The sequence below is a fragment of the Schistocerca serialis genome, chromosome 3 (assembly GCF_023864345.2).
Source record: "Schistocerca serialis cubense isolate TAMUIC-IGC-003099 chromosome 3, iqSchSeri2.2, whole genome shotgun sequence".
Taxonomy (NCBI): Eukaryota; Metazoa; Arthropoda; class Insecta; order Orthoptera; family Acrididae; genus Schistocerca; species Schistocerca serialis.
In genome coordinates this window covers 163,384,955-163,410,818 of record NC_064640.1, presented here as the reverse complement: position 1 = coordinate 163,410,818, position 25,864 = coordinate 163,384,955, and the positions used below count along the sequence as shown (strand labels likewise).

The 25,864-nt window shown below is 43.1% G+C and overlaps 1 protein-coding gene across 3 annotated transcripts in view; it reads right to left on the bottom strand.

Annotated features, from left to right (window-relative positions):
- Positions 1-25,864, bottom strand: part of LOC126471556 (glutamate [NMDA] receptor subunit 1) — a 524,350-nt gene that overhangs the window by 83,447 nt on the left and 415,039 nt on the right. For all 3 annotated transcript variants that reach the window (XM_050099783.1, XM_050099785.1, XM_050099784.1), the window contains one exon: positions 22,502-22,627. In XM_050099783.1, the coding sequence (XP_049955740.1) occupies positions 22,502-22,627 (126 nt within the window). The remainder of the gene's footprint in view (positions 1-22,501; positions 22,628-25,864) is intronic.

The following is a 25,864-nucleotide window of genomic DNA, read 5'->3' as shown; positions in this document are numbered from 1 at the left end:
AACACATCTATCAATTGGCTGAATCAATTATATCAAAGCATAAAATATTAGAATGTTTTCCCCTCTTCTATAAATTTCTGCGGATGTCCATGTTAGGATAGGCAACTTGACATATGCCCTCTGAGTGCCAAGTTACGTACTGCCACCTACGCTTTCAGTAAGGCCTTCCTCCACTACTCTATGATCAATGATGCTGTTGTTTGCACGGCTGTGACATTGAGCGCGCATTTGCTCTTGTGGGCAAGAGCACCGCAATGGTTCAAATGGCTCTGAGCATTATGGTACTTAACAGCTAAGGTCATCAGTCCCCTAGAACTTAGAACGACTTCAACCTAACTGACCTAAGGACATCACACACATCCATGCCCGAGGCAGGATTCGAACCTGCGACCGTAGCGGTCGCGCGGTTCCAGACTGAAGTACCGCAATGGAGACAGAATCCTTTAGCCTCTTAATAGATCGTCATCACTGACCTTTGCGCCTGAGATACACTGCTAGCCACTAAAATTACAACACCAGAAAGGATAGCAAATAACGACGTTTTACTTACCGTACTACACCTAAAATGGAAACGCTGTTCTGTATCAGTGTTCATCAAACTTAATGGCTGACTTACGGTGGCTTGTGAGTCTTTCAGGAACATACGAGGGTAAGTCAATTATTATCCGGAAAGTAGTTATAAAATTTTATTGTAATCAAATAGGAAACTTACAAGAACATCATTTTTCGACGTAGTCTTCTTGCGTTTCAGTGCACTTGGTCCATCGTTGTACAATCTTCCTGACGCCCTCATAAAAGAAGGTTCTCGGTTGAGCTGCGAGCCAGGAATGCACCACTTCTTTCACTGCTTCGTCTGAGGCAAATCGATGGCCCCTTAATGCCTGTTTGAGTGGACCAAACAAGTGGTAGTCAGAAGGGGCAAGATCGGGACTATACGGAGGCTGATCCAGTGCTTCAAATTTGAGTTTCTGGAGCGTTTCAGCAGTGTGCGCAGCAGTATCCTGACGGGCATTGTCGTGCAACAACACAACACCTTTCGACAGCAATCCTCGGCATTTGCTTCGAAATGCAAGCATCAGCCTGACAGTAAGCATCTCACTGTAAGGTACACTGTTTATTGCTGTGCCCCTTTCCCCATATGTTCCAGTACTGGACCTTATGCGTCCCAAAAAACCGTAAGCATCAGTTATCCTGTGGACGGTTAGGTCTTGAACTTTTTCTTGCATGGCGAATTTGAATGTTTCCATTCCATACTCTGCCGTTTACTCTGCGGCTCGTAATGATGGATCCATGTTTCGTCACCAGTAATGAGCCTGTCTAAGAAGTTGCCACCTTCGTTATCATAGCGATTCAAATGTTTTTTGCAGATGTCCAAGCGCCTTTGTTTATGCAGCTGTGTGATTTGATTTGGGATCCATCTTGCACAAACTTTATGAAACCCATGTGCGTTGTGGATGATTTTGTAGTCAGAACGGTGACTAATTTGCTGACGATGTGCCACTTTGCCAATAGTCATTCGTCTGTCTAAGAGAATCATTTCACGTGAACGCTCAATGGTTTCTTCATTTGTGGCGGTAAACGGTCGTCCGGCACCTTCATCGTGCGTAACACTTGTGCGACCGTTTTGGAATTTTTTAATCCATTCGTAGACACTCCGTTGTGGCAAAACACTGTACCGAAAGTCTTCGATGAATTTCGGCCCCTGATACGCCTTCCGACAACAAAAAAACGGATCACTGAAGGTTGCTCTTCTTTGGTGTAAATAGACAGCGGAGTACCCATGATTAACAGCACGGCAGGATAACGAAACTATCCTAGCAGCTTGAAAATTGCAAATATATAACAACAAATAAACAAAGCATGCGTCATCAATGTAAAACAACAGTACTACCAAAATAAACAAAAATATAACTAAATTGCGGATAATAATTGACTTACCCCCATACGATTAGATGTTTTCAGTAGACGACACTTTGGGATCACATTCTGACCAGAACAACTGCCGAGCATCCTCTGTATCGAGATATATTAGGACGCCACAGGCAACGTGCGGTCTTGTGTTACCTTGTTGGAAGATAACATCATGATAATCCTGAAGACAGCTTGAAAAATGTAACAGGTGCTGCCCAAATTACCAGCTATGCGGACCAGAGGTGCTCATGTCGTATACCCAATTTCACAGTCTGTGGGCCCATGTGACGATGATGAACGCAATCGGACAATGTTCATGTACTTCAAAAGATAACGTGGTGCCACTTCTGAGCCCAGTTTTGTTATTGGGTGCATCACTGTTGGAATACCTGCCTCTGGTGCCACGTCAAGTAAAGGCACAACAATAGTCGCTGTGCTGACAGTCCGACGTCCAACAGAGTCAAAAAAAAAAATGGTTCAAATGGCTCTGAGCAGTATGGGACTTAACATCTGTGGTCATCAGTCCCCTAGAACTTAGAACTACTTAAACCTAACTAACCTAAGGACATCACACACATCCATGCCCGAGGCAGGATTCAAACCTGCGACCGTAGCAGTCCCGCGGTTCCTGACTGAGCGCCTAGAACCGCCAGACCACCGCGGCCGGCCCCAACAGAGTCGTCGCACTGTCAGTGTGAATACTTGTCTTGCTGCAAACAAGTCCATCTCCTGACCCGAGGTAGGTGGCATGGCTACACGACCCTACATGCCCTTGTGAACAATATGCTTGTCCTTTCAAGTGTTAGTTGCGTTCGGCCATTAATATCTTGTATGGGCCATAGTACCCACTGATTCGATGTTTGTATAACAGTCTTGGGTTCGCAACTAACATAAGCAACAGTATCACAGAATGATGATTCATAGTCTTGACAGGCGATGATTCTGACACTTGCTGGTAGACGTTTCGTTTTCTTACATGAGACGTAATACGAGCATCTCACAAAAACTAACATTCAGATATAATTTCTGAATGTGAAACACAATCGTTCCTTACACAAAGAATGTAGATGGTGTTACTACTACCTGCTTTGTATGGTTGCACTAAAATGCTAATCAGTTGGTTATCCAGGCATGTAGTAAACTTAATGACAATTTGACGATTTTTAGTTGAGGACTTCATGGTGTTGCAAGGTTAATGGTGCTCCAGAGCACACTGGAAGTTATCTTCTATTGTTGACGAGAATGAATCTCACTGCCAGATAATGCATAATGCCACAAAATGCCGTGCAGCTGTGATGAAACACAAGTCTGAGCAGTGGTAAACAGGCCCACATGTCAAAAAGACAAAAATCTACCAAGTCTATGTAGTCTGTCTCCACCTGAATAAATAATGTAATATTAGGAGGTTTAGGAGAAGGTACAGAAGAATACCAGTTCTGGAACAACGGAAGACACCGTTCCCCTCCCCCATGTCATCGTCGATGACGTAATCAATGAGTCATCAAATTTCACCACACCTCTCATCCTCCCTATCTCATCATGTGTTCTTGTCAAAGTTTCCCCACCCCCTGTGTTATACACCAGTTGCCCTATGTATAAATTGGCAGTAAATTTTAAAAAATCGTGGGAAATTCAAAATTTGGCAGGAAATTCAAAATAGCCCAATTGTGCTAGAGAGTTTCTCACCCACTCCCATGATGTCACTGTGGAAGTAGGGCTGTTGTCCTGAGCATAAATTGGAGGGAAATTAAAAAAAAATCAGGGTGGTGCATTGTCACATTGGTGGAAGTAGGACATTTGTGCAAACATAGAATTCAATATGGCTACCAGGTTTCCTCTGATGTTACTGTGGAAATAGGTCACTTGTGCTAAGTATGGAATCTAAGATGATCGACCTGGAATACTGTCACCATCTTTATGATGTCAGAATCCAAGATGGTAGGACAAAAGGAAGTGACCAGTCTGCTGACCTACTTCACCTACTTCACCTACAGACCTGCATGGCTGTTTATAGCAATCAAGTCACTTACAGAATTCCTGGGTTTTTCCCCTCTGTTGTCACCCAAAGTTTAAGTTTGGTGGGGAGTTCAGAATGGGCAACACACATATTACACAGCATATCTCCAATCTGTTGTCGTAAATGTAAACTGGCGGGAAATTCAAAATGGGGTATTGTAATTTGGTGGAAGTAGATCACTTATGCTAAATATAGAGTTCAAGATAGCCACTAGGTTTTACCCCCATGCAACTTACCTGAGACGAAAGATGTTTGTTCCCCTCCAGGTCCAAGCCTGTCTGTTAGGCAAAAAATACCAGTCTGACTTGGACAATGGGAATTATAACCAATTTGCTGACCTACTTGACATGTTCACTAGAAAGATCGAGCCCTGCAGAGACTATCAAGGCTATTTGTAGCAGCCAAGTCATTTACAGAATTCCTGGATTTTCCCCTCTGATGGCACCATTTAGACAGTTGTCACTCAAAGTCTGGTTTGGCAGGAAATTCAAATTGCTCGACACATATGTCATACAGCGTCATGTTATTTCAATTAAAAAATCATAAACCCACTTTTCCCTAAGTCTGCTTGGGCTCAGCTTAAACAGTTCTCCCATCCCACTGATGTTACAGATTAAACAATATGTCCTACACACCAACTGTCATAAGTTTAACATGGTGAGAAAATCCGCTTACCACGAGTTTAAAATGATGGGCAGCCTGCTGGTTGTCAGAACTAGAGCTCTTTAAAACTGAATAACTCACTGACGCAATCTAGACAATTGTCACTATCATATTTAGTAGGAATAGGATAGGAATAACTGTGACAGTATTAAAACAAACACCATGCTAGGGAAGGTATCCTCCGAGTGCATTGCAAAGCTTACAAGGGAAACTCCCCAACACCTCCCCCCGCCGCCCGCCGCCCGCCGCCCACTAGATTTAGTTGTAAGATGGTGCACTGAATAGCTCGTCAAAAACTGAACACAGATCAAGCATGAAAACAGGAAGGAGGTGTATTGAACTGTGAAAAAAGAAGCAAAATATAAACAGTGAACGGTCCAAGCTGAAGATGTGCAGCACTGAGTATAAATGTGTTTCTGCGGCGTCGTGGTTATGTAGTTATGGTGTTGGACTGTGAAAGGTGGTGTTGAAATTTCGCTTGTCCGCCAAACTTCTTTTTCACAAAATCATGAAATTTCCGTCCGGCTGTTGACGCGTCTTTTCTCCTTCCGTAGTCGTTCACGCTATACATTGGTTATAGAATATGTCATGCAGTAAGAATATACTACCGTCGCAAGTGAATGTGATAAATAGTGAGAGCAGGCGAGATGTCGTAGATCGTGAGGCAGCTGAATACCCGGGTTGGAAATAAATAAATCGCCAGATTCTGATGGGATTCCAATTCGGTTTTACAGAGAGTACTCTACTGCATTGGCTCCTTACTTAGCTTGCATTCATCGCGAATCTCTTGGCCAACGTAAAGTTCCGAGGGACTGGAAAAAAGCGCAGGTGACGCCTATATATAAGAAGGGTAGAAGGATGGATCCTCAAAATTACAGACCAATAACCTTAACATAGGTTTGTTGCAGGATTCTAGAACATATTCTCAGTTCGAATATAATGAATTTCCTTGAGACAGAGAAGTTGCTGTCCATGCATCAGCACGGCTTTAGAAAGCATCGCTCCTGCAAAAGCAACTCGCCCTTTTTTCACATGACATCTTGCGAACCATGGATGAAGGGTATCAGACGGATGCCATATTCCTTGACTTCCAGAAAGCGTTTGACTCGGTGCCCCACTGCAGACTCCTAACTAAGGTACGAGCATATGGGATTGGTTCCCAAATATGTGAGTGGCTCGTAGACTTCTTAAGTAATAGAACCCAGTACGTTGTCCTCGATAGTGAGTGTTCATCGGAGGTGAGGGTATCATCTGGAGTGCCCCGGGGAAGTGTGGTAGGTCCACTGTTGTTTTCTATCTACATAAATGATCTTTTGGGATAGGGTGGATAGCAATGTGCGGCTGTTTGCTGATGATGCTGTGGTGTACCGGGAGGTGTCGTCGTTGAGTGACTGTAGGACGATACAAGATTACTTGGACAGGATTTGTGATTGGTGTAAAGAATGGCAGCTAACTCTAAATATAGATAAAAGTAAATTAATGCAGATGATTAGGAAAAAGAATCCCGTAATGTTTGAATACTCCATTAGTAGTGTAGCGCTTGACACAGTCACGTCGATTAAATATTTGGGCGTAACATTGCAGAGCGATATGAAGTGGGACAAGCATGTAATGGCGGTTGTTGAGAAGGCGGATAGTCGTCTTCGGTTCATTGGTAGAATTTTGGTAAGATGTGGTTCATCTGTGAAGGAGACCGCTTATAAAACACTAATACGGCCTATTCTTGAGCACTGCTCGAGCGTTTGGGATCCCTATCAGGTCGGATTGAGGGAGGACATAGAAGCAATTCAGAGGCGGGCTGCTAGATTTGTTACAGGTAGGTTTGATCATCACGCGAGTGTTAAGGTTTGATCATCACGCGAGTGTTACGGAAATGCTTCAGGAACTCGGGTGGGAGTCGCTAGAGGAAAGGAGGCGTTCTTTTCGTGAATCGCTACTGAGGAAATTTAGAGAACCAGCATTTGAGGCTGACTGCAGTACAGTTTTACTGCCGCCAATTTATATTTCGCGGAAAGACCACAAACATAAGATAAGAGAGATTGGAGCTCGTACAGAGGCATATAGGCAGTCATTTTTCCCTCGTTCTGTTTGGGAGTGAAACAGGGAGAGAAGATGCTAGTTGTGGTACGAGGTACCCTCCGCCACGCACCTTATGGTGGATTGCGGAGTATGTATGTAGATGTAGATGTAGATCTCTTACAGAACTGAATACAACAAATAAGCAGGTGTGAATTACGTAACAATACAGGAATTCAAAAGTAAAAACTTCTAAAACGGAATGCAAGAGTCAAACATGTGGCACTTGGCTAGAACAAATAGGAGGTACATATGTCTGGAGGTCCTGTTCTTACACCTCACTGATGCAAACGGACTTTACACAACGACACAGACACATATGTGAACACAGCGAAAAGACATGTCAATAACCAGAAGAACAGTGTTTGAACACAGTTGTCACCCTTACCAACCCAACACCATAACCACATAACCACGACGCCACAGTTATACCTCTGTGCTCGACGCTGCACATTGTCAGCTTGGACCTTTCACTCTTTCTACACTCCTGGAAATGGAAAAAAGAACACATTGACACCGGTGTGTCAGACCCACCATACTTGCTCCGGACACTGCGAGAGGGCTGTACAAGCAATGATCACACGCACGGCACAGCGGACACACCAGGAACCGCGGTGTTGGCCGTCGAATGGCGCTAGCTGCGCAGCATTTGTGCACCGCCGCCGTCAGTGTCAGCCAGTTTGCCGTGGCATACGGAGCTCCATCGCAGTCTTTAACACTGGTAGCATGCCGCGACAGCGTGGACGTGAACCGTATGTGCAGTTGACGGACTTTGAGCGAGGGCGTATAGTGGGCATGCGGGAGGCCGGGTGGACGTACCGCCGAATTGCTCAACACGTCGGGCGTGAGGTCTCCACAGTACATCGATGTTGTCGCCAGTGGTCGGCGGAAGGTGCACGTGCCCGTCGACGTGGGACCGGACCGCAGCGACGCACGGATGCACGCCAAGACCGTAGGATCCTACGCAGTGCCGTAGGGGACCGCACCGCCACTTCCCAGCAAATTAGGGACACTGTTGCTCCTGGGGTATCGGCGAGGACCATTCGCAACCGTCTCCATGAAGCTGGGCTACGGTCCCGCACACCGTTAGGCCGTCTTCCGCTCACGCCCCAACATCGTGCAGCCCGCCTCCAGTGGTGTCGCGACAGGCGTGAATGGAGGGACGAATGGAGACGTGTCGTCTTCAGCGATGAGAGTCGCTTCTGCCTTGGTGCCAATGATGGTCGTATGCGTGTTTGGCGCCGTGCAGGTGAGCGCCACAATCAGGACTGCATACGACCGAGGCACACAGGGCCAACACCCGGCATCATGGTGTGGGGAGCGATCTCCTACACTGGCCGTACACCACTGGTGATCGTCGAGGGGACACTGAATAGTGCACGGTACATCCAAACCGTCATCGAACCCATCGTTCTACCATTCCTAGACCGGCAAGGGAACTTGCTGTTCCAACAGGACAATGCACGTCCGCATGTATCCCGTGCCACCCAACGTGCTCTAGAAGGTGTAAGTCAACTACCCTGGCCAGCAAGATCTCCGGATCTGTCCCCCATTGAGCATGTTTGGGACTGGATGAAGCGTCGTCTCACGCGGTCTGCACGTCCAGCACGAACGCTGGTCCAACTGAGGCGCCAGGTGGAAATGGCATGGCAAGCCGTTCCACAGGACTACATCCAGCATCTCTACGATCGTCTCCATGGGAGAATAGCAGCCTGCATTGCTGCGAAAGGTGGATATACACTGTACTAGTGCCGACATTGTGCATGCTCTGTTGCCTGTGTCTATGTGCCTGTGGTTCTGTCAGTGTGATCATGTGATGTATCTGACCCCAGGAATGTGTCAATAAAGTTTCCCCTTCCTGGGACAATGAATTCACGGTGTTCTTATTTCAATTTCCAGGAGTGTATAATTTTAGAACTGCACAGTTTCTGGCCTCTTTGCCGTCTGGAATGCGACATTTCAATATAGAAAATCTATTTCCAGCACCTGGCATACATTCACCTAGCAAGGTTCTCTTGTTCAGAGTTCCACACATTAACAGGGTGAGACGACTAAGATGTACAGCAAATACAACATCAATTCTAAATGGCACAAACACTTTATAGGTTTCTCGAGGTGCTTGGCGAAATTCACGTCCAGTTATTGTTGAAAAATGATGGTATGTTTACATCACTCCTATAAAATGATCGTCGGCGAATGTTTCACCTATGCACAGACATCTGGGTTTCATATATATAGGTAAGAAACGAAGCATGCAGTTTGAACTACTTTCAGCGTCACTCAGTTTCCCAATTTCAATTACTTTTGCATTTATTGAGGAATTTCCAAGTAATTTCCTTCGAATGTGGCTGTGTTTGTCTCAACAAGGGCGCTTGTGTGGAGAACATAGTAGCTATAAGCCCAGTAAAATCTGAAAAGAGCACAGTCATATAATGGTTTGTTAATGTTTCAGCAATTCAGATGAAAAGGCGTCCTACTGAATAAGAGCTATGTACACAAGGTGACAGTGCAGAACACTCACTGCGAACAGGCTGATGATAATTTAACGTCATCCAACGAGCCTTAGGTCCATACGTTAAAGTAAAATCAGTAGAGCAATTCTTCCCTGACCTGCAGGACTCACAAAACTCCAGTCATCCCTCCTATAAACAGAAAGCGATTAGTATTCAGTCGATATTAAGTGATTACTCAGATAAATTATAATTGTTTTATGTTGTACATAGGCCATCCCAATTTCTCCAATGAGAGTTCATATGGTACTGTCATCTGGGGTTTAAAATCAGATGTACCTGTGAACCACTGAGTTCAATGTCACTGTAAGGAAGATAAATGTTTGCAAAATCAAAGAAATGCAGATAAATTCGACCATCACGAATAGGCTGTCCATTAATGGATCTCGGAAGTATAGTCACGACTACCTCGAGGCGCTGAGAAGGACGTCCGTAGTCGCATCTGCAAAGCAAATGGTTCGTTTGTGCAACAGTACCCTGTTTGGAGAAATAGGAACATCTCAAAGAAGATCAAACTCCGGCTTTTGAATAGCAATGTGAAGGCTGTTCTATTGCAAGGTTGCGAAACTTGTAAGGCGACTAACCACATCAAAAACCAGCTCCAAGTTTTTATCAATCGCTGCCTCCAGCGTATTTTAAATGTGAGATGGCCAGATATAATGACAAATGAAGATCTTTGGAGGGAGACAAATCAGCAACCAATCAATATACAAATCAAGGAAAGAAAATGGAACTGGATTGGGCATACATTGAGGAAACCAGATGGAGCTGTTGAAACGGTGGCGTTGGATTGGAACCCTCAAGGGGTTAGAAAAAGCGGTCGTCCCAAAACCTGCAAAAGGACGGTCGAGAGAGAAGCTGCAGAGGAGGGGGAAACCTGGAATGAAGTGAAGAGACTTGCTACAAATCGTGCGAGGTGGAGGAATTTCGTCACGGCCCTGTGTTCAAAGGGAACGACAGGAACTAAATCAGTAAGATATAGTATTCAGTCGGGATTAAGCGACTAATCACATAAATTATAACTGTTTACTTTGTACATAGGACATCCAATTTCTCCAGTGGGAGTTCGTATGCTATTGTCATCTGGGGTTTAACATGAGGTGGACCTGTGAACCAATGAGCTCAATGTCATTGTAAGAAGATGAACGTAGATCTTTAAGGATAGACATTGTGATAGCAGATCTATAGAACTGTCTAGCACAGGACAGTGGAAGCACTGAGATGGAGATGTACTGTTTGTGATTTTGGGCACCCAAAGTTTCTAAGATCAAAGTTTGATGATAAGTGCTACAGGATTGCAGTCAGAGATACATGGTAGCAGAGGACACGATTCGAAAATGTCGCAAAAGATGCGTAGTGAGTTAACTTTCAGACATATGCAGCACATATTTCCACAGGATTTCTTAATCATTTATTCCTTCAACATGACACTTGTGCTGGCATTATTTTGCTGGTCAAGGCTGGGACGTATACGGGATATGACAGAGAAGACCCTTCTAGAAGTTTTATACAATGTTCCACAGTCAGGCATTCCCTGCCATGTCTATACATAACTGCATCACTCTCCAGCCAATAGCACAAACCTATCGTAGCAGAAGTACCATGACTATCACAGTAAACTACCTCGTGATTGTAATTATAGCGTACCTGTTCAAAGAGGTCCAGTGTGTTCTGAAATTATCGTATGGCAGCGAAACTTGGTAGACATTCTAATGCATTTATGTGGAACCGATTTGTACTGGAAAATGTTAGTTACAATTTTTGGCAACCAAGTGCAAATCGGGTGCTCTGAATGCAAGAAAGAGCTGTAGCAATGTTTCCATGTGTAATGGATTAGGAATAGGATGTGGGTTGCTGCACCATCAGGATCTTGTATGGGTACCAGTGTAAAATAGGCTGCAAAACTTTCTGTATCGTTGACCATGGGATGGACAATTCTTGTGACACTGCATGAGTACTACCACTACATGGGGCATGTGCTGCATGGTCAATGACAGCAAAACCAACCTCGCCAATAGCCTACATCGGGATAGGATGCCTTCCTCCTCCAGGTACAACACCAAGCTCACTTGTGTTTTTGAATTTTATTATAATCTTCTTTATACCATTTAATGACACTAAGCCTCTGCTCAGACCTGTCAGTCGGCGATAATCAAAAAATGGTTCAAATGGCTCTGAGCACTATGGGACTTAACATCTGATGTCATCAGTCCCCTAGAACTTAGAACTACCTAAGCATAACTAACCTAAGGACATCACACACATCCATGCCCGAGGCAGGATTCGAACCTGCGACCGTAGTAGTCGCGCGATTCCGGACTGCAGCGCCTACAACAGCGTGGCGCGCGTCGGCGGCGATAATCACTCAATGTATCACTGTAACTGCTGCCAGCCGGCCGAAGTGGCCGTGCGGTTCTAGGCGCTGCAGTCTGGAACCGCGAGACCGATACGGTCGCAGGTTCGAATCCTGCCTCGGGCAAGGATGTGTGTGATGTCCTTAGGTTAGTTAGGTTTAACTAGTTCTGAGTTCTAGGGGAGTAATGACCTCAGAAGTTGAGTCCCATAGTGCTCAGAGCCAGTTGAACCATTTTGTAACTGCTGTCATTCACATAAAGGACTTTCACTACAAACAGTGTACAACGCCAGATATGTAGCTGATGGACAAAACTGGAACTAATTTTTTCCTGCATAAATCGGTTTCTCGTTACTGCAGCATGTCTACCACGTTTCGCTGCTGTACAATAGTTACAGCCCACACTGAATCTCCATGAGTAGCTGCAATATACACTACTGGCCATTAAAATTGCTACACCACGAAGATGACGTGCTACAGACGCGAAATTTAACCAACAGGAAGAAGATACTGTGGTATGCAAATGATTAGCTTTTCAGAACATTTACACAAGGTTGGCGCCGGTGGCGACACCTACAACGTGCTGACATGAGGAAAGTTTCCAACCGATTTCTCATACACAAACGGCAGTTGACCGGCGTTGCCTGGTGAATCGTTGTTGTGAGCAACTGGCTCGTCACAACACGCCATTCACTACTCTTTATGAACTGTGGTATCGTGTTGAAGCTGCATGGACCGCTGTACCTGTACACGCCATCCAAGCTCTGTTTGACTCAATGCCCTGGCGTATCAAGGGCGTTATTACGGCCAGAGGTGGTTGTTCTGGGCACTGATTTCTCAGGATCTATGCACCCAAATTGCGTGAAAATGTAATCACATGTCAGTTCTAGTATAACATATTTGTCCAATGAATACCCGTTTATCATCTGCATTTCTTCTTGGTGTAGCAATTTTAATGGCCAGTAGTGTAACTATAACAGCCCAGTACATACGCCCTCAAATCAAAGTCGAACAATCCAGCCCTTATACCATAGACACTAGTCATATAACACAGTCAGTTATAAAGGTGTTTGTGCAAGAAAATGCGCTATATTAGTTCTTAAAAGACGTGTGCTCTTTGTAGCCCAGTTGGTTGAGTACTAGTGGCTGTAGTAGTGCTTGTACATTTATTTCATAGACTCAGACAGGGAGGCCAGTGGCAAGGTCAGTAAGCTAGATTCATAATATAAATTTAAATAGGTTTTCAGAGGGATATAGTAGATTCATACTGTAGATTCTCAACTAGCTGTACCACAGCGACAACACAGTCTTTTGATAGGTGACAGTATTATTTTTACCTATCACTCATTTTCGCTGTAGGCATGCCTTGGTGTGAGGGAAATGTGATTGCAACACTGACAAATCGTTGAACTCTATCCATCCTTTCTTTAAACAGAATACGACGTAATTTGCAGGTCAGCACTGCATTTTTAAATGTTTTTCACATACATTGTAAATGTTCTACGTTGTAAATGGGCCTCCTAACAGTTCCAGCAGATTTCTAACCACCTGTCACCCCCAGCATCCAGGCTTACTAGCCATCAAGAATATACTGTAGCAGTAAACAGAACTGTTTCCAGACATGGTCAATGAAACACACAGTTGTTTCCAGGCTTACCATTATCTTAAGCATCTATGCCACAAGCATCGCATAGTGCATCAAAGAATGTGGTGTTAGTCTCTGCAATGCTAAATGTGTTGTTACAGGATTCTAATCAGATCGAGAGTTCAATGTAATGTTAATTAATAAACACTGATGCCACCATCATGACGCTGTAAACAGAACCTGGATTCATCCGAAAAAATGACGTTTTGCCAATCTTGCACCCAGGGTCGTCGTTGAGTACACCATCGTAGGCGCTCCTGTCTGTGATGCAGCGTCAAAGGTAACCGCAGCCATGCTCTCCGAGTTGATAGTCCATGCTGATGCAAACGTCGTCGAACTGTTCGTGCAGATGGTTGTTGTCTTGCAAAGGTCCCCATCTGTTGACTCAGGGATCGAGACATGGCTGCACGATCTGTTACAGCCATGCGGATAAGATCCCTGTCATCTCGACTGCTAGTGATACGAGGCCTTTGGGATCCAGCACGGCGTTCCGTACTACCCTCATGAACCCACCGATTCCATATTCTGCTAACAGTCATTGGATATCGACCAACGAGAGCAGCAATGTCGCGATACGGTAAACCGCAATCGCGATAGGCTACAATCCGACCTTTATCAAAGTCAGAAACGTGATGGTACGCATTTCTCCTCCTTAAGCGAGGCATCACAACAACGTTTCACCAGGCAACGCCGGTCAACTGCTGTTTGTGTATGAGAAATCGGTTGGAAACTTTCCTCATCTCAGCACGTTGTAGGTGTCGCCACCGTCGCCAACCTTGTGTGTGAATGCTCTGAAAAGCTAATCATTTGCATATCACAGCGTCTTCTTTCTGTCTGTTAAATTTTGCGTCTGTTGCACGTCATCTTCGTGGTGTACCAATTTTAATGGCCAGTAGTGTAATACTACTACAACTACATGTTGCAGCAGTCAAACCTGCATTTTTAAAATGAATGTAAAATAAACACGGATGCAGATATCAAAATTTTATTCATACAGCCTTCTGCTACGTTAAAAAGGATTTAAGAAACATCAACACATTTTTGCAGTGTTTGGAAAAAACATCAGCAGGATGGCGTACTTCTCGATCTCGGCATTCTCGCACCGGATTCTTGCTTTGAGATCACCAGCGTTATGAGGTCTACACTTTGCTCTTAACGTAACCCCATAAGAAAAAAATCACAAGCTGTGTAAGGTCAGGTGACCGGGTGGGGGCAAGCAAGCAATCGCTCCATTCTTGTAAATCACTCGGTTGGGAAAAATTTCGTTGAGAACATTAGTGTTCACGCAGGCTGTGTGATTTGTTGCTCCATTTTGTTGAAATAATGTTTCATCATTCGCTGCATATTGACGAAGCTGAGGTATGAAGAATGTCCTTAACATTGCTGAATAGCGCTCAGCATTCACAGCAACAGATTTCTCTCCTTCGTTCTGAAAAAAAAAGTGTCTATTATTCCCGATGAGGCACCAAACTGCTACCTTGGTTGAGTGCAGGGGCTTTTCATGGAGTTGGTGAGGGTTCTGATCACACCAGTACCTAAAGTTCTGTTTGTTCACATATCCATTGAGGTGACAATGTGCCTCGTCACTCATCCAGAGGTTGTGAACAAGCTCCTCGTTTTCTTCAACCATTTGCTAAAGACTTTCACAGAAATGCTGTCGGATCACGAAGTCGTTATTATTCAATGCGTTAACCACTTGGATTTTGTATGGGTGGTGATGCAAGTCTAACCTCAGAATCCTTCTGACAGTCCTGTCAGAAATTCCAAGCGCAGTACTCTGTCTACGCGATGATCTCCAGGGGCTTCTTCCCACAGCAATTCTTACACGTTTCACATACTCGGGAGCATGCACTGTCTTTGATGTCCCACCTCTTTTCTTTGTTGTTTCACCGACGTTTTCAAAGTTTTCGAGCCAAGTTCTTATTGAGTTAACTGAAGGCACTGGCCTATTACGATTAATTTGAAAATGCGCCTGGAAAAGACGCTGAGCGGCTACATAGCTACCGCTTTGGTAGAACGCTTTCACTGCAAACGACCGTTGTTGCTTGGTCCACTGCTCCATGTCTACTGAAATGCTTTGTGTTGGGAACGCAGTGGTGACCTTGGATACTCGCCCCTCACTACTTCCAACACTTCCGCGCACTAATAATGCAGGTTTGACTGCCGCACCCTGTACTAGTACAAGTACACCACCCACCGAGCCACAATGGCCACACATCTCTTAAGAACTGATATAGAACATTTTCCTGCAGAAACATCCTTATAATTGATTGTGTTATAAAACTCAGTCATGATAGAATGGAGCAATACAACAAACTCCGCTGTTCATCACAAGTGATACAGAAATCCCTTGGAACCACTTGATGTCTGTGTTTGTTGGTTATGTGTTCTGAGATGTCTGACATTTGTAATCTATTATTACATACCGAGTTCTGTTTTCCAGCAGGATAAGTGTCTTAAGGTATGAGGGTTGCATTGGTCTACTTTGGTTTGAGGAAGAATATAAATAGTTTACTGAGATGGTAGTCTCAGTACTTCAGCAGCGTTAAGTGTGTGCTATTGGCTGGAAGGTGATGCAGTAATGTAGACAAACTGCAGGGAATGCCCTACTGTGAAATGCTGTAACAAACTTCTCGATGAATCTTCTGCATCACATCTAGTATATCTTGCAACCTTGATCAGCAAAAGAATGCCAACACAAGCATCTTGTTGAAGGAATCACACCTGGATCCATCAGGAATGATTAAGAAACCCTGTAGAAACATGCACTGCATATGTCTCACAGTTAACTCACTGCACATCTTCTGCAACACTTCCGAATGGATATCCTGTGCTATCATGCATCTTCAATCGCAGACCTGTGACACTTGTCATCAGACTGCTCTTAGAAACACTGAGTGACCAAAATCATAAACAGCACATATCCGTCTCCGCTTCCACTGTCTTAATCAAGACAATATTCTAGATCTACTATCATGAGGTCTCTCCTTAAAGTACCTATTTTCATCTTCCTTACAGTGATACTGAGGTCAGTGGTTAACACATCCACCTGATGTTAAACCCCAGATGACAGTACCATACGAACTCTCATGGAGAAATTGGATGTCCTATGTACAACATAAAACAGTTATAATTTATGTGAGTAATAGCTTAATATCGACTGAATACTATATCGCTTTCTGTTTATAGGAGGGATGACTGCAGTTCTATGTGTCCTGGAGCCACTGTAGAATTGCTCTATTGATTTTACTTTAACACATGGATATAAGGGCTGTTGGATGGCGTTAAATAAACATCTCTGTATGTTCTGCACTTTCATCTTGTGTGCATACATCGTATGGAGTGGGAAGTGTTATCATCTGAACTGCAAAAACATTAACAAGCATTATCTCACTGCACTCCTTTCAAATTTTTCTGGGGTTGTAGGTACTACATACTCTACACAAGCGCTGTTGTTGAGGGAAGCACATTCGCATTGGACAGAAATTATTTATAAATTCCCCAAGACATTCAAAAGTAGTTGAAATTGGGTAACTGAAATGACGCTGAAAGTAGCTGAAAACGCATACGTCATTTTGTACCTTCGTATATGCGAAAGCCAGATGTCTATAATTAAGTTGAAATATTCGCTGACGATCATTTTAGAGAAGTTGGTTGGTTGGTTGGTTGGTTGTGTGTTCCATTCATCAATCGCACGGTATGGTAGCCGTTATGATGTGGAACGTGTCAAGTGCACAAGAAATGCACTTATGAAACAAGATTTTAATATATATATATATATATATATATATATATATATATATATATATAGAGTTAAAGATTAATATTTCTATTATGTACCCCATTCCCTTAAATGGCACACAATGCATATACTATATTTATAGATTTATTTATTCCTATTCAAGAATTCATCTATGGTATAGATAGAAGGAGTTGTCAAGCAGATATAATTTCAATTTATTTTGAAGCTATTACTGCTGTCTGTCAGACATTTTATTGCATCCGGTAATTTGTCGAAAATTTTTATAGCAGCGTATTTTACCCCTTTCTGATGTGATGTGAACATAATATAATGTCTGAACCACAACTGGATGTGAATTTTGTCATACACCTCCAGAAACCTGCAAACAGTTTGAAGAATTAATGTTCTATTTGGTGTGCAAGGTATTACTCTCGCCCTCTTCAAGTTTGCGACCATAACGTATGGAGCTTCGTAGAAGACAACTTCGTTATGTGAACGTATGTCGTGTTATGGGAATAGATTTCCTACATCGGAATGTGAACAGCGTTGCATTTCGGATGAGTAAGAGTCCAGAAACCTTGCAGTTCTAAAATCATATTAATAGTGTGTTAAGTGTAAAACTGTGTCGTTGGATTTCTGTACAAAGGATTTCACTTTGCTCGCAATACTCTGACAAGTGTCAGACGAGAATTCCCCATCCCTTCGCGGTTACCGTCCATACTGCTGAGAAACCGCTCTGTGCACGCAGTTTACGCGAGTTTCGTGAATAAATTGATGCCTTATGTCTCCAGACACCGAAATCTACCAATGGCTTGTACTACGCACAATCATCATGGTATCCTATGTAAAATGTGTATCAACGATGTCTTCACTCATGCTATCCATCCTGTCCACATATAATAAAAAGCAGTTATAGTTTAAGAATAGTACAATAATAAAGCATTGGTTCATTGAATCGGAATCAGGCTGCATCTGTTAAAAAAGATTAACCAATCTCCAACAAAGACCACAAATGGCGCTAGAGTATGTCGTAGTGGTAATAGTAGCTTTATTCATCCGTAGATCTCTTTTTACAAGGATATAGGATATGTCAAAGTATTTACAAGTTTAGACCAATGTAAAATAGACTAATTCGTATACACATATACTTACAGGCTTCTAGTTAGAGACAATCATTAGATTTACTCCTGATATATAATACTTTTCTTACAAAAAACTTATTAAATAATGTAATGCCACACTGTTCACTCATATCTCACTATCATTCACTGCACACATTATACACACATTGTTTCATAACACTTCACTCACTACACACACACACACACACACACACACACACACACACACACACACAGTGGTGATCTCTGGGCTATTTTCTGTACCGCAACTTCCCATTTGCTATCCTGAAAAACTGAGTCAGCATCCCTCCATAATGAGTGAGATGTTGAGCTCAGAAAGAGGAAGAGGTGTTAGTATTGTGCTATGCATAGCTTAGGGGTAAGTATTTGTAGAAAGGAGAAAAGAAGGGAAAAAACATAAAGTGAAGGTGTTATGTGGAATGTTTGATGTTTTATAATCATTATTATTATTTATTTGTATAACATTTTTTTGGTCAAACCCATACTCTGTTTTATCTACGTAATCCTTCAATGTATAAAATGTATAGCATAACAAGTACTTTCTAACTGCCTTTTTAAATAAGTGTATTTTTGCAATTTGTTTAACCTCTTTTGGTAATTTATTGTACAGTTATATTCTCTGGTAGAAAATGGTATCTGAGTTTTATGTTTATTTTTTCCTTGGTAAATGTAAATTGAGTCTATCTCTTGTTGCATGGTCATGGACAGATCTGTTTGTGCAGTAATTACCAATGTTATTTTTGATGTGTACAACTGACTGGTAAATGTATTCACATGGAGCAGTTAAAATCCCCAGTGTTTTGAACAGATCTTTACAATGAGATCGACTAGCATTTTTGGTTACTATTCTTATGGCTCTTTCTGGAGTTTGAAAATTGTGTTCATGTTTTGTGCGTTTGTTCCCCAAAAAAGAATGCCATAGCTAAGAATTGAGTGTACATATGAATAATATGTAACTAAAAGACCGCTTCAACCGAGAATCAATATTCATCCTAGAAATTTTGCATTTGTTACACAGTCTATAGAGGTGCCATCTAAATTTAATTTAACATTGTCATTTTTCCTCTTCAAACTGAAATTCATAGCATTAGTTTTCTTTATGTTCAATGTCACTTTATTCCTTATTGACCAATCATAAACTTCCTTGAGAGTTTCATTTGCTTTCTCGGCAAGGAGTTCTCTTGTTTTCTCAGTGACTATAATATTGCTGTCATCAGCGAAGAGAATTTTTTCACCATGAGTAACACTATTGTGGAAGTCATTGATATATATCATGAACAGTATTGGTCCTAATATTTTACCTTCGGGAACCCCTATACTAACGTATTTTGGTTCTGTTAAGTTGGTTGGTTGGTTTGGGGAAGGAGACCAGACAGAGTGGTCATCGGTCTCATCGGATTAGGGAAGGATGGGGAAGGAAGTCGGCCGTGCCCTTTCAGAGGAACCATCCCGGCATTTGCCTGGAGTGATTTAGGGAAATCACGGAAAACCTAAATCAGGATGGCCGGACGCGGGATTGAACCGTCGTCCTCCCGAATGCGAGTCCAGTGTCTAACCACTGCGCCACCTCGCTCGGTCTGTTAAGTATTTTACTAAATGTTTATATCTATTTGAAGTATGTGTTACCTCCACTCTTTGTACCCTATCTGCTAGGTATGATCGAAACCAGTCATGAGCTACCCCTCTTATTCCTAATGCTTCTAATTGATTTAATAGAATCTTGTGGTCGACTGCATCAAACGCCTTAGAAATATCCAAAAATATGCCTGTGACACATTCATCTTTATCAAGAGCATCATGTACAACTTTTGTGAATTCTACTATGGCTGAATCTGTATTTATGCCACTTCGGAAACCAAACTGTGATTCGCTTTCAAGATTGTATTTATTCAGGTAATTCATTAATCTGTCATATAGCCACAGGTATGGAGAAACAATCAAGTAACTGTAGTCAGCTCGCACCAAACGTATATCAGTTGAAAACTGAATAGCAGTTTTCAGAGAGTCATGGAGGCTGCTCGAATTATGGAATGTCAGAACTGTTACAGCACCTTCCTCTACCACAATAGGACGCAGTCCTGTCATAAAATTCGAGTATGTTTAGGTGTAAAATTGTGTACCCTTTGGAATACATCTGACAGCTGTGTCATCTCGTAAACTGCTCTGGCTCTGCTGGGGATGTACTGTCGTAGTGGACAACAGGCTAGCATCTGTCTGCATTCCTAACTGTATCATGGGGCGCCAGGTGCCCTGGAATTGTAGGCAGAAGTGACGTCTCTATAATAGTACATCGTGCTCTCTGTGTCATTCAGTTTCCAGGGTTTTGTCAGCACTTGGACAATAGCTATGGAGTGTCACACAGGGGTCCAGTCTCTTGTGGTGGTGGTGGTGGTGGTGACGGTGGCAGTGGTGGTGGCGGCATTGGCCCAGCACTGCCTCGTACACTGACAAACAGATGGCAGCACAGTGGTAATGGTGGCCAACGTTGAGTTTGCAGGCGATGTAGGAGGGAATTCTGTAAGTGATCTGTTTTTTATAAATAGCCTTGCAGGTCTGAGTGATTAACAGCTTGGGGAAAACGTATTAGGTAGGGCAGAAGACAGGTTAATTTCCCCTGCCCTACCCAGGCTGGCATCTTTTGTCTAACGGGCAGGGTTGGACCTGGGGAGGGGAGGGGGGAAAAACATCCTTTGCATCAGGCAAGTGATGCTGGGGGAGAAACCTTAGGTCATTTTGAATTCTACATTTAACTCAAGTGACCTACTTACATCAACATGACAATACCCAATCTTGGATATCCCAGCATTTTATACTTAGGAGAACAGCCCTACTTCCATAGTAACAGGCTGTATGACGTATGTTTTGACCATTTTGAATTTTACACCGAACTTAAAGACTTTGGGTGACAACTGTTTAAATGCTGACATCAGAGGGGAAAACCCAGAAATTTTATAAGTGATACGATTCCTGTAAATAGTCTCAGTGAGAAATAGCTTGGGGAAAACATGTTAACTAGGACAACAGACAGGTTATTTCCCTTTGTCATAGCATCTTGAATTCTGGCCTCATAAAGATGTTACCAGTATCCCATATCAGCCACATTGGATTTTATACTTTGCACAAGTGACCTACTTCCACAGTAATGTCAGCCAGTGGCCATATTAAATTTTATATTTAGCACAATTGACCTACTACCATCAACATGAGAATACTCCATCTTGGATTTTTAAAAATTTTTCACCAATTTGTACTTCGTACAACAGCCCCACTTCCCCAGTGACGGAATAGGAGTAGGTTGAAAACCCTCTAGTACAATTGAGTCATTTTGAAATTTGCACCAAACTTTGCCGGCCGGAGTGGCCGTTCGGTTCTGGTGCTACAGTCTAGAGCCGAGCGACCGCTATGGTCGCAGGTTTGAATCCTGCCTCGGGCATGGATGTGTGTGATCTCCTTAGGTTAGTTAGGTTTAATTAGTTCTAGGCGACTGATGACCTCAGAAGTTAAGTCGCATAGTGCTCAGAGCCATTTGAACCAGCCATTTGGACCAAACTTTGAATTTCCCACGGATTTTGAATTTGCGCTCATTTTACACAGAGAGAAGTTGGCCTATGGCATAGAGGGTGGGGGAAATCTGACAACTGTGTGATGTCATGGGGGAGGGGTGTTGGAATCTGAGGATTAATCGATTACGTCGTCAATGAAATCATGGGGGAAGGGGGGTGGCATTCATTATTGTTCCAGAACTGGTACTATCTGCCTAAGTCTAGGTGCTCTACAAAATGCCTCTAGTTATGTTTTGTGCATGCCATATTCCAGTATCACTGACGTCGATCTGTTGTAGAATCTGAGAACGTGTTCTGAGCTCAAACAGAATGAGGTATCTTGAACAGAATAACCTTTTCCATGCCATTTAGCCTCGATTCCAATAGCAATGGTCATGAAGAACCCATCTCGTGCTATTCTTAAATGACAATTTGAAATCCAGACATCGAAGAAGACCGGCAGATACAGTATTTCTTGACTTCCGAAAAGTGTTTGACTCAGTATCATACCAATGCTAATCAACGAAAATACGATTTTATGGAATACTAAACGAAATTTGAGAATTTATTCTTCTCAAACTCCATTTGAGAGTGGAATGGGAAGAAATCCTAATGAGAGATACCCTCTCTCACGCTCGTTACAGTAGTTTCACAGTATGGCTGTGATTGTAGATGCAGACGTCCACTCAGCGGGAAAGTTGTGTGAACATCTGCTGGGATACAGGGACAGACAAATTCCACATATTGCAAAACAAAGCCATAAATGCTACAGTCCACATTCATATAACGCTACTAATACGCTTAAAGTAAACATTATAAAAACAATTGAACTGAATTTGTCTCCCGTCTTCATTAATGAAAGATTGAGAAAATTTTTACTCTTGTATGTCGATGAATTACCTGAGCTGTTCTTGATGATGTAACTACCAAACTGGCCGTCTGGTGACAATGTCAGATTGTACGTAAAATTTATGTTGCGTGCTAGCTCCCTTAAGAGATCCATGCAGAATCCTTTACAGCAGAAGACTAAAATAAAACGAATATTTCATATTAGAGAATTGATCAAAATGCTTAAGACAAATTTTACATGCTACTGTAATCAATATTTACTATAAATTTGTCATTGTACTGAAATACATTGATTAGCGAAAACATTACAACCACCTGCTTGATAGCGTGTTGGTCCATCTTTGGAATGTGACACAGTAACGATTCTGTGTAGCATAAGTTGCACAAGTTCTCGGTATATGGCACTAGATGCCGATGCACAGGTCACGCAACATCCGAAATTAATTGGCTGGTGGTTTGTGGGCGAGTGCAACGGCCTTGCAGCAGTGGATACACCGGTTCCCGTGAGATCACCTAAGTTAAGCGCTGTCGGGCGTGGTGGGCACTTGGATGGGTGACCATCCAGGCCTCCATGCTCTGTTGCCATTTTTCGGAGTGCACTCAGCCTCGTGATGCCAATTGAGGAGCTACTCGACCGAACAGTAGCGGCCTCGGCCAAGAATACCATCATAACGGCCGGGAGAGCGGTGTGCTGACCCCACGCCCCTCATATCCGCATCCTCCACTGAGGATGACAAGGCGGTCGGATGGTCCCGGTAGGCCACTCGTGGCCTGAAGACGGAGTGTTAATACAAAAACAAAAATAATAACTTTTGTGCGAGGAGCTGACCCCCTATAATGTCCCAGATGTTTTCGATCGGTTTCAGATCAGACCAATTTGGCGGTCAAGATATCAACGTGACTCCACTGTCAAGTTTCTCAAAACACTGTAGCACGCTTCTGGCCTTGAGACATGGACAGTTATCCTACTGGAAGATTCTATCACAGACAGGAAAGACATGGAGCATGGAGAGCTGCAGGTGATCTGCGATAATCAAGTAGTCTACAGTTGTCATGGCAAATTCAGTTACTACCACAGGTACCATTAAAGTTCAGGTGAATTAACTCTGTGGCATAATACTGCCCCCACTGTCCTGCGTCTGTGGATGATGGCTTGTCCAGACACAATCATCAACTTGCTCTAACAAGAAACGAGAGTCATTAGACCAGTTGACACGTTTCCTTTGATTCGCTGTTCTATCTCGATGAGTACACTCCCGATGCAACTGTATTGATAATGCGTGGGAACATGTAGGGGTTGTCTACTGGAGAGCTCCATGTTCAACAATGTGTATTGAACGGTGTGCTCTGAAATACCTGTACCAGCACCAGCGTTGTACTCTGTCGTTAGAGCTGCCACAGATACATGTCTGTCCTGCTTGAGAGGGTGGGAATCCTTCCAATCTCCACGTTATATGATCGAGAGTGGACGTCCAGCACCTTGCCGTCTACTCGTGGTTTCATTGCTCTTCAACCACTTTTCGTAGATGCTCACGACAGTAGCAAGTGAACACCTGACCATTATTATCGTTTCTGAAATGTTCATTCCCAGGCATCGGGATTTAACAGTCTGCCCTTTATTAAAGTCACTTGTTTCTGTGGATTTCTCCATTTGCGTCCTATATCATCCCTAGAATGATTTCTGCTTTATATCTCCCCTGCTTATAAACGTTTCTTGCCGCTTTACGTACTAGAAAAGCCAGCAGGTGGCATTTAATCTCATGGTCGGCGGTGGCGATAATGTTTCGATTCATCAGAATATTTACGCACATTGAAAGAATGTGTAAGTCATCTCACACGTTTACTTTAATAGATGTATAGGGGAGAGGCTGTTGGTACAGCTGGTTGGATAGTACAGCCCACTGAGAATTTCTAGCATCTCACAGGAGGCGGTAGAACGTTACAGTGCTGTGCACGAAGTGCCAATTATGAGGGTGGATTAGATCTGTTCGTACGAAAGATAGACTGTATTCAGTGTTGTGGACCAGGCTGTACGTGTTTGCTTTTGTTCCTGCAACTCGTTATCTCAGTTTACATTTTCGACCGAGTCTTGGAGTCGGGTACCACGAAAAGCTAAAGTAGTTAAGTGTAAACTAGATTGTCAAAATTTTAAACAAATGTCTCACTTTGCCTTGAGACTACTCAACGTTTATCTTTACAGACTCGGTTGGGTAGTATGGCCCGCGATTGATTCAGATAGAATCTACAGGGGTTAGACAAAAATATGGAAACACTGAAAAACACAACACATAACCATGTCTAACACAGTGTAGGAAATCTACTGACATTCAAAACAGCTTCCAGTCGTATCGGAATGGTTACAGATCCTGTATGATTTTCTTATCGCAAAATAATAGCAAGTTCAGATAACGATGGTGGAAGTGGATAGCGATTACGCACCCTTCTCTCCGAAGCAGACAACAAAGGTCCAGTAAACTGAGATCTGGTGTCTGTGGTGGTCTGGAGAGATTGTGCTCATAAACTGGTCCTGGATGATAAGAGCTGTGTGAACAAAGGCCCTGTCTTCTTGGAACATAGCACCATCATTGTGGAACAAACATTGTACCAAGGGAAATACCTAATGAGCCTAAATTGCTACATCCTTGGGATAACGCGACCTTGCAGAGTATCATAGGGCACATCGAATGCAACAATATGGCTACCCAAATCATCACTGAACCCCCGCCATGTTTCACTCTTGGGACGTAAACTCGGCCAGAAGTTGGAAACAATGTGAAACAAGACTCATCCGATCAAATGAATTTCTTCCATTGTTCCATAGTCCAGGTTTTATTGCTTCAACACCACGTTTTCTTGTTATGAGCATTTATATCACTGATTAATGGTTTTTGAATTCCAGTACGCTCTTCAATTCCCCACTTATGGTGCTTCCTTCGTGTTTTTTCGGAACTGAAAGGGTTCGCGAAAGCGACATTCAGTTCTGCAGTGACTTTTACAGCTACCGTCCCATTATTTTTTGTCACAGTCCTCTTCAATGACCGCCTGTCACGATCACTCAACACATACTTTCGTCGACGTTGTGACTTAGCGGATGATGTTTTTCCGCTTTCCCTGTCTGCGCTATAAATCTTCGACATGATGCCTTTGAGCACCAACAATTTGTCCACGTTTGAATTGACTTGCACTCACAACTATCCAGGACACTGTTCTTGAAGTATCTGCGCTAGCAGAATAGAAATGCGGAAAAAGCAAGTCCGAAAACAATTTACTGGACTTACCAAAACGAAACAATAATACAATCACCAAAAGAACGAGCGACTCAACCTCAACTGCGCGCATCGACACAAATACAAAACAACCAATAATAATAGGAAAGACCAGACTCTTGATGGGGAGCGAACACAATGAGCAATT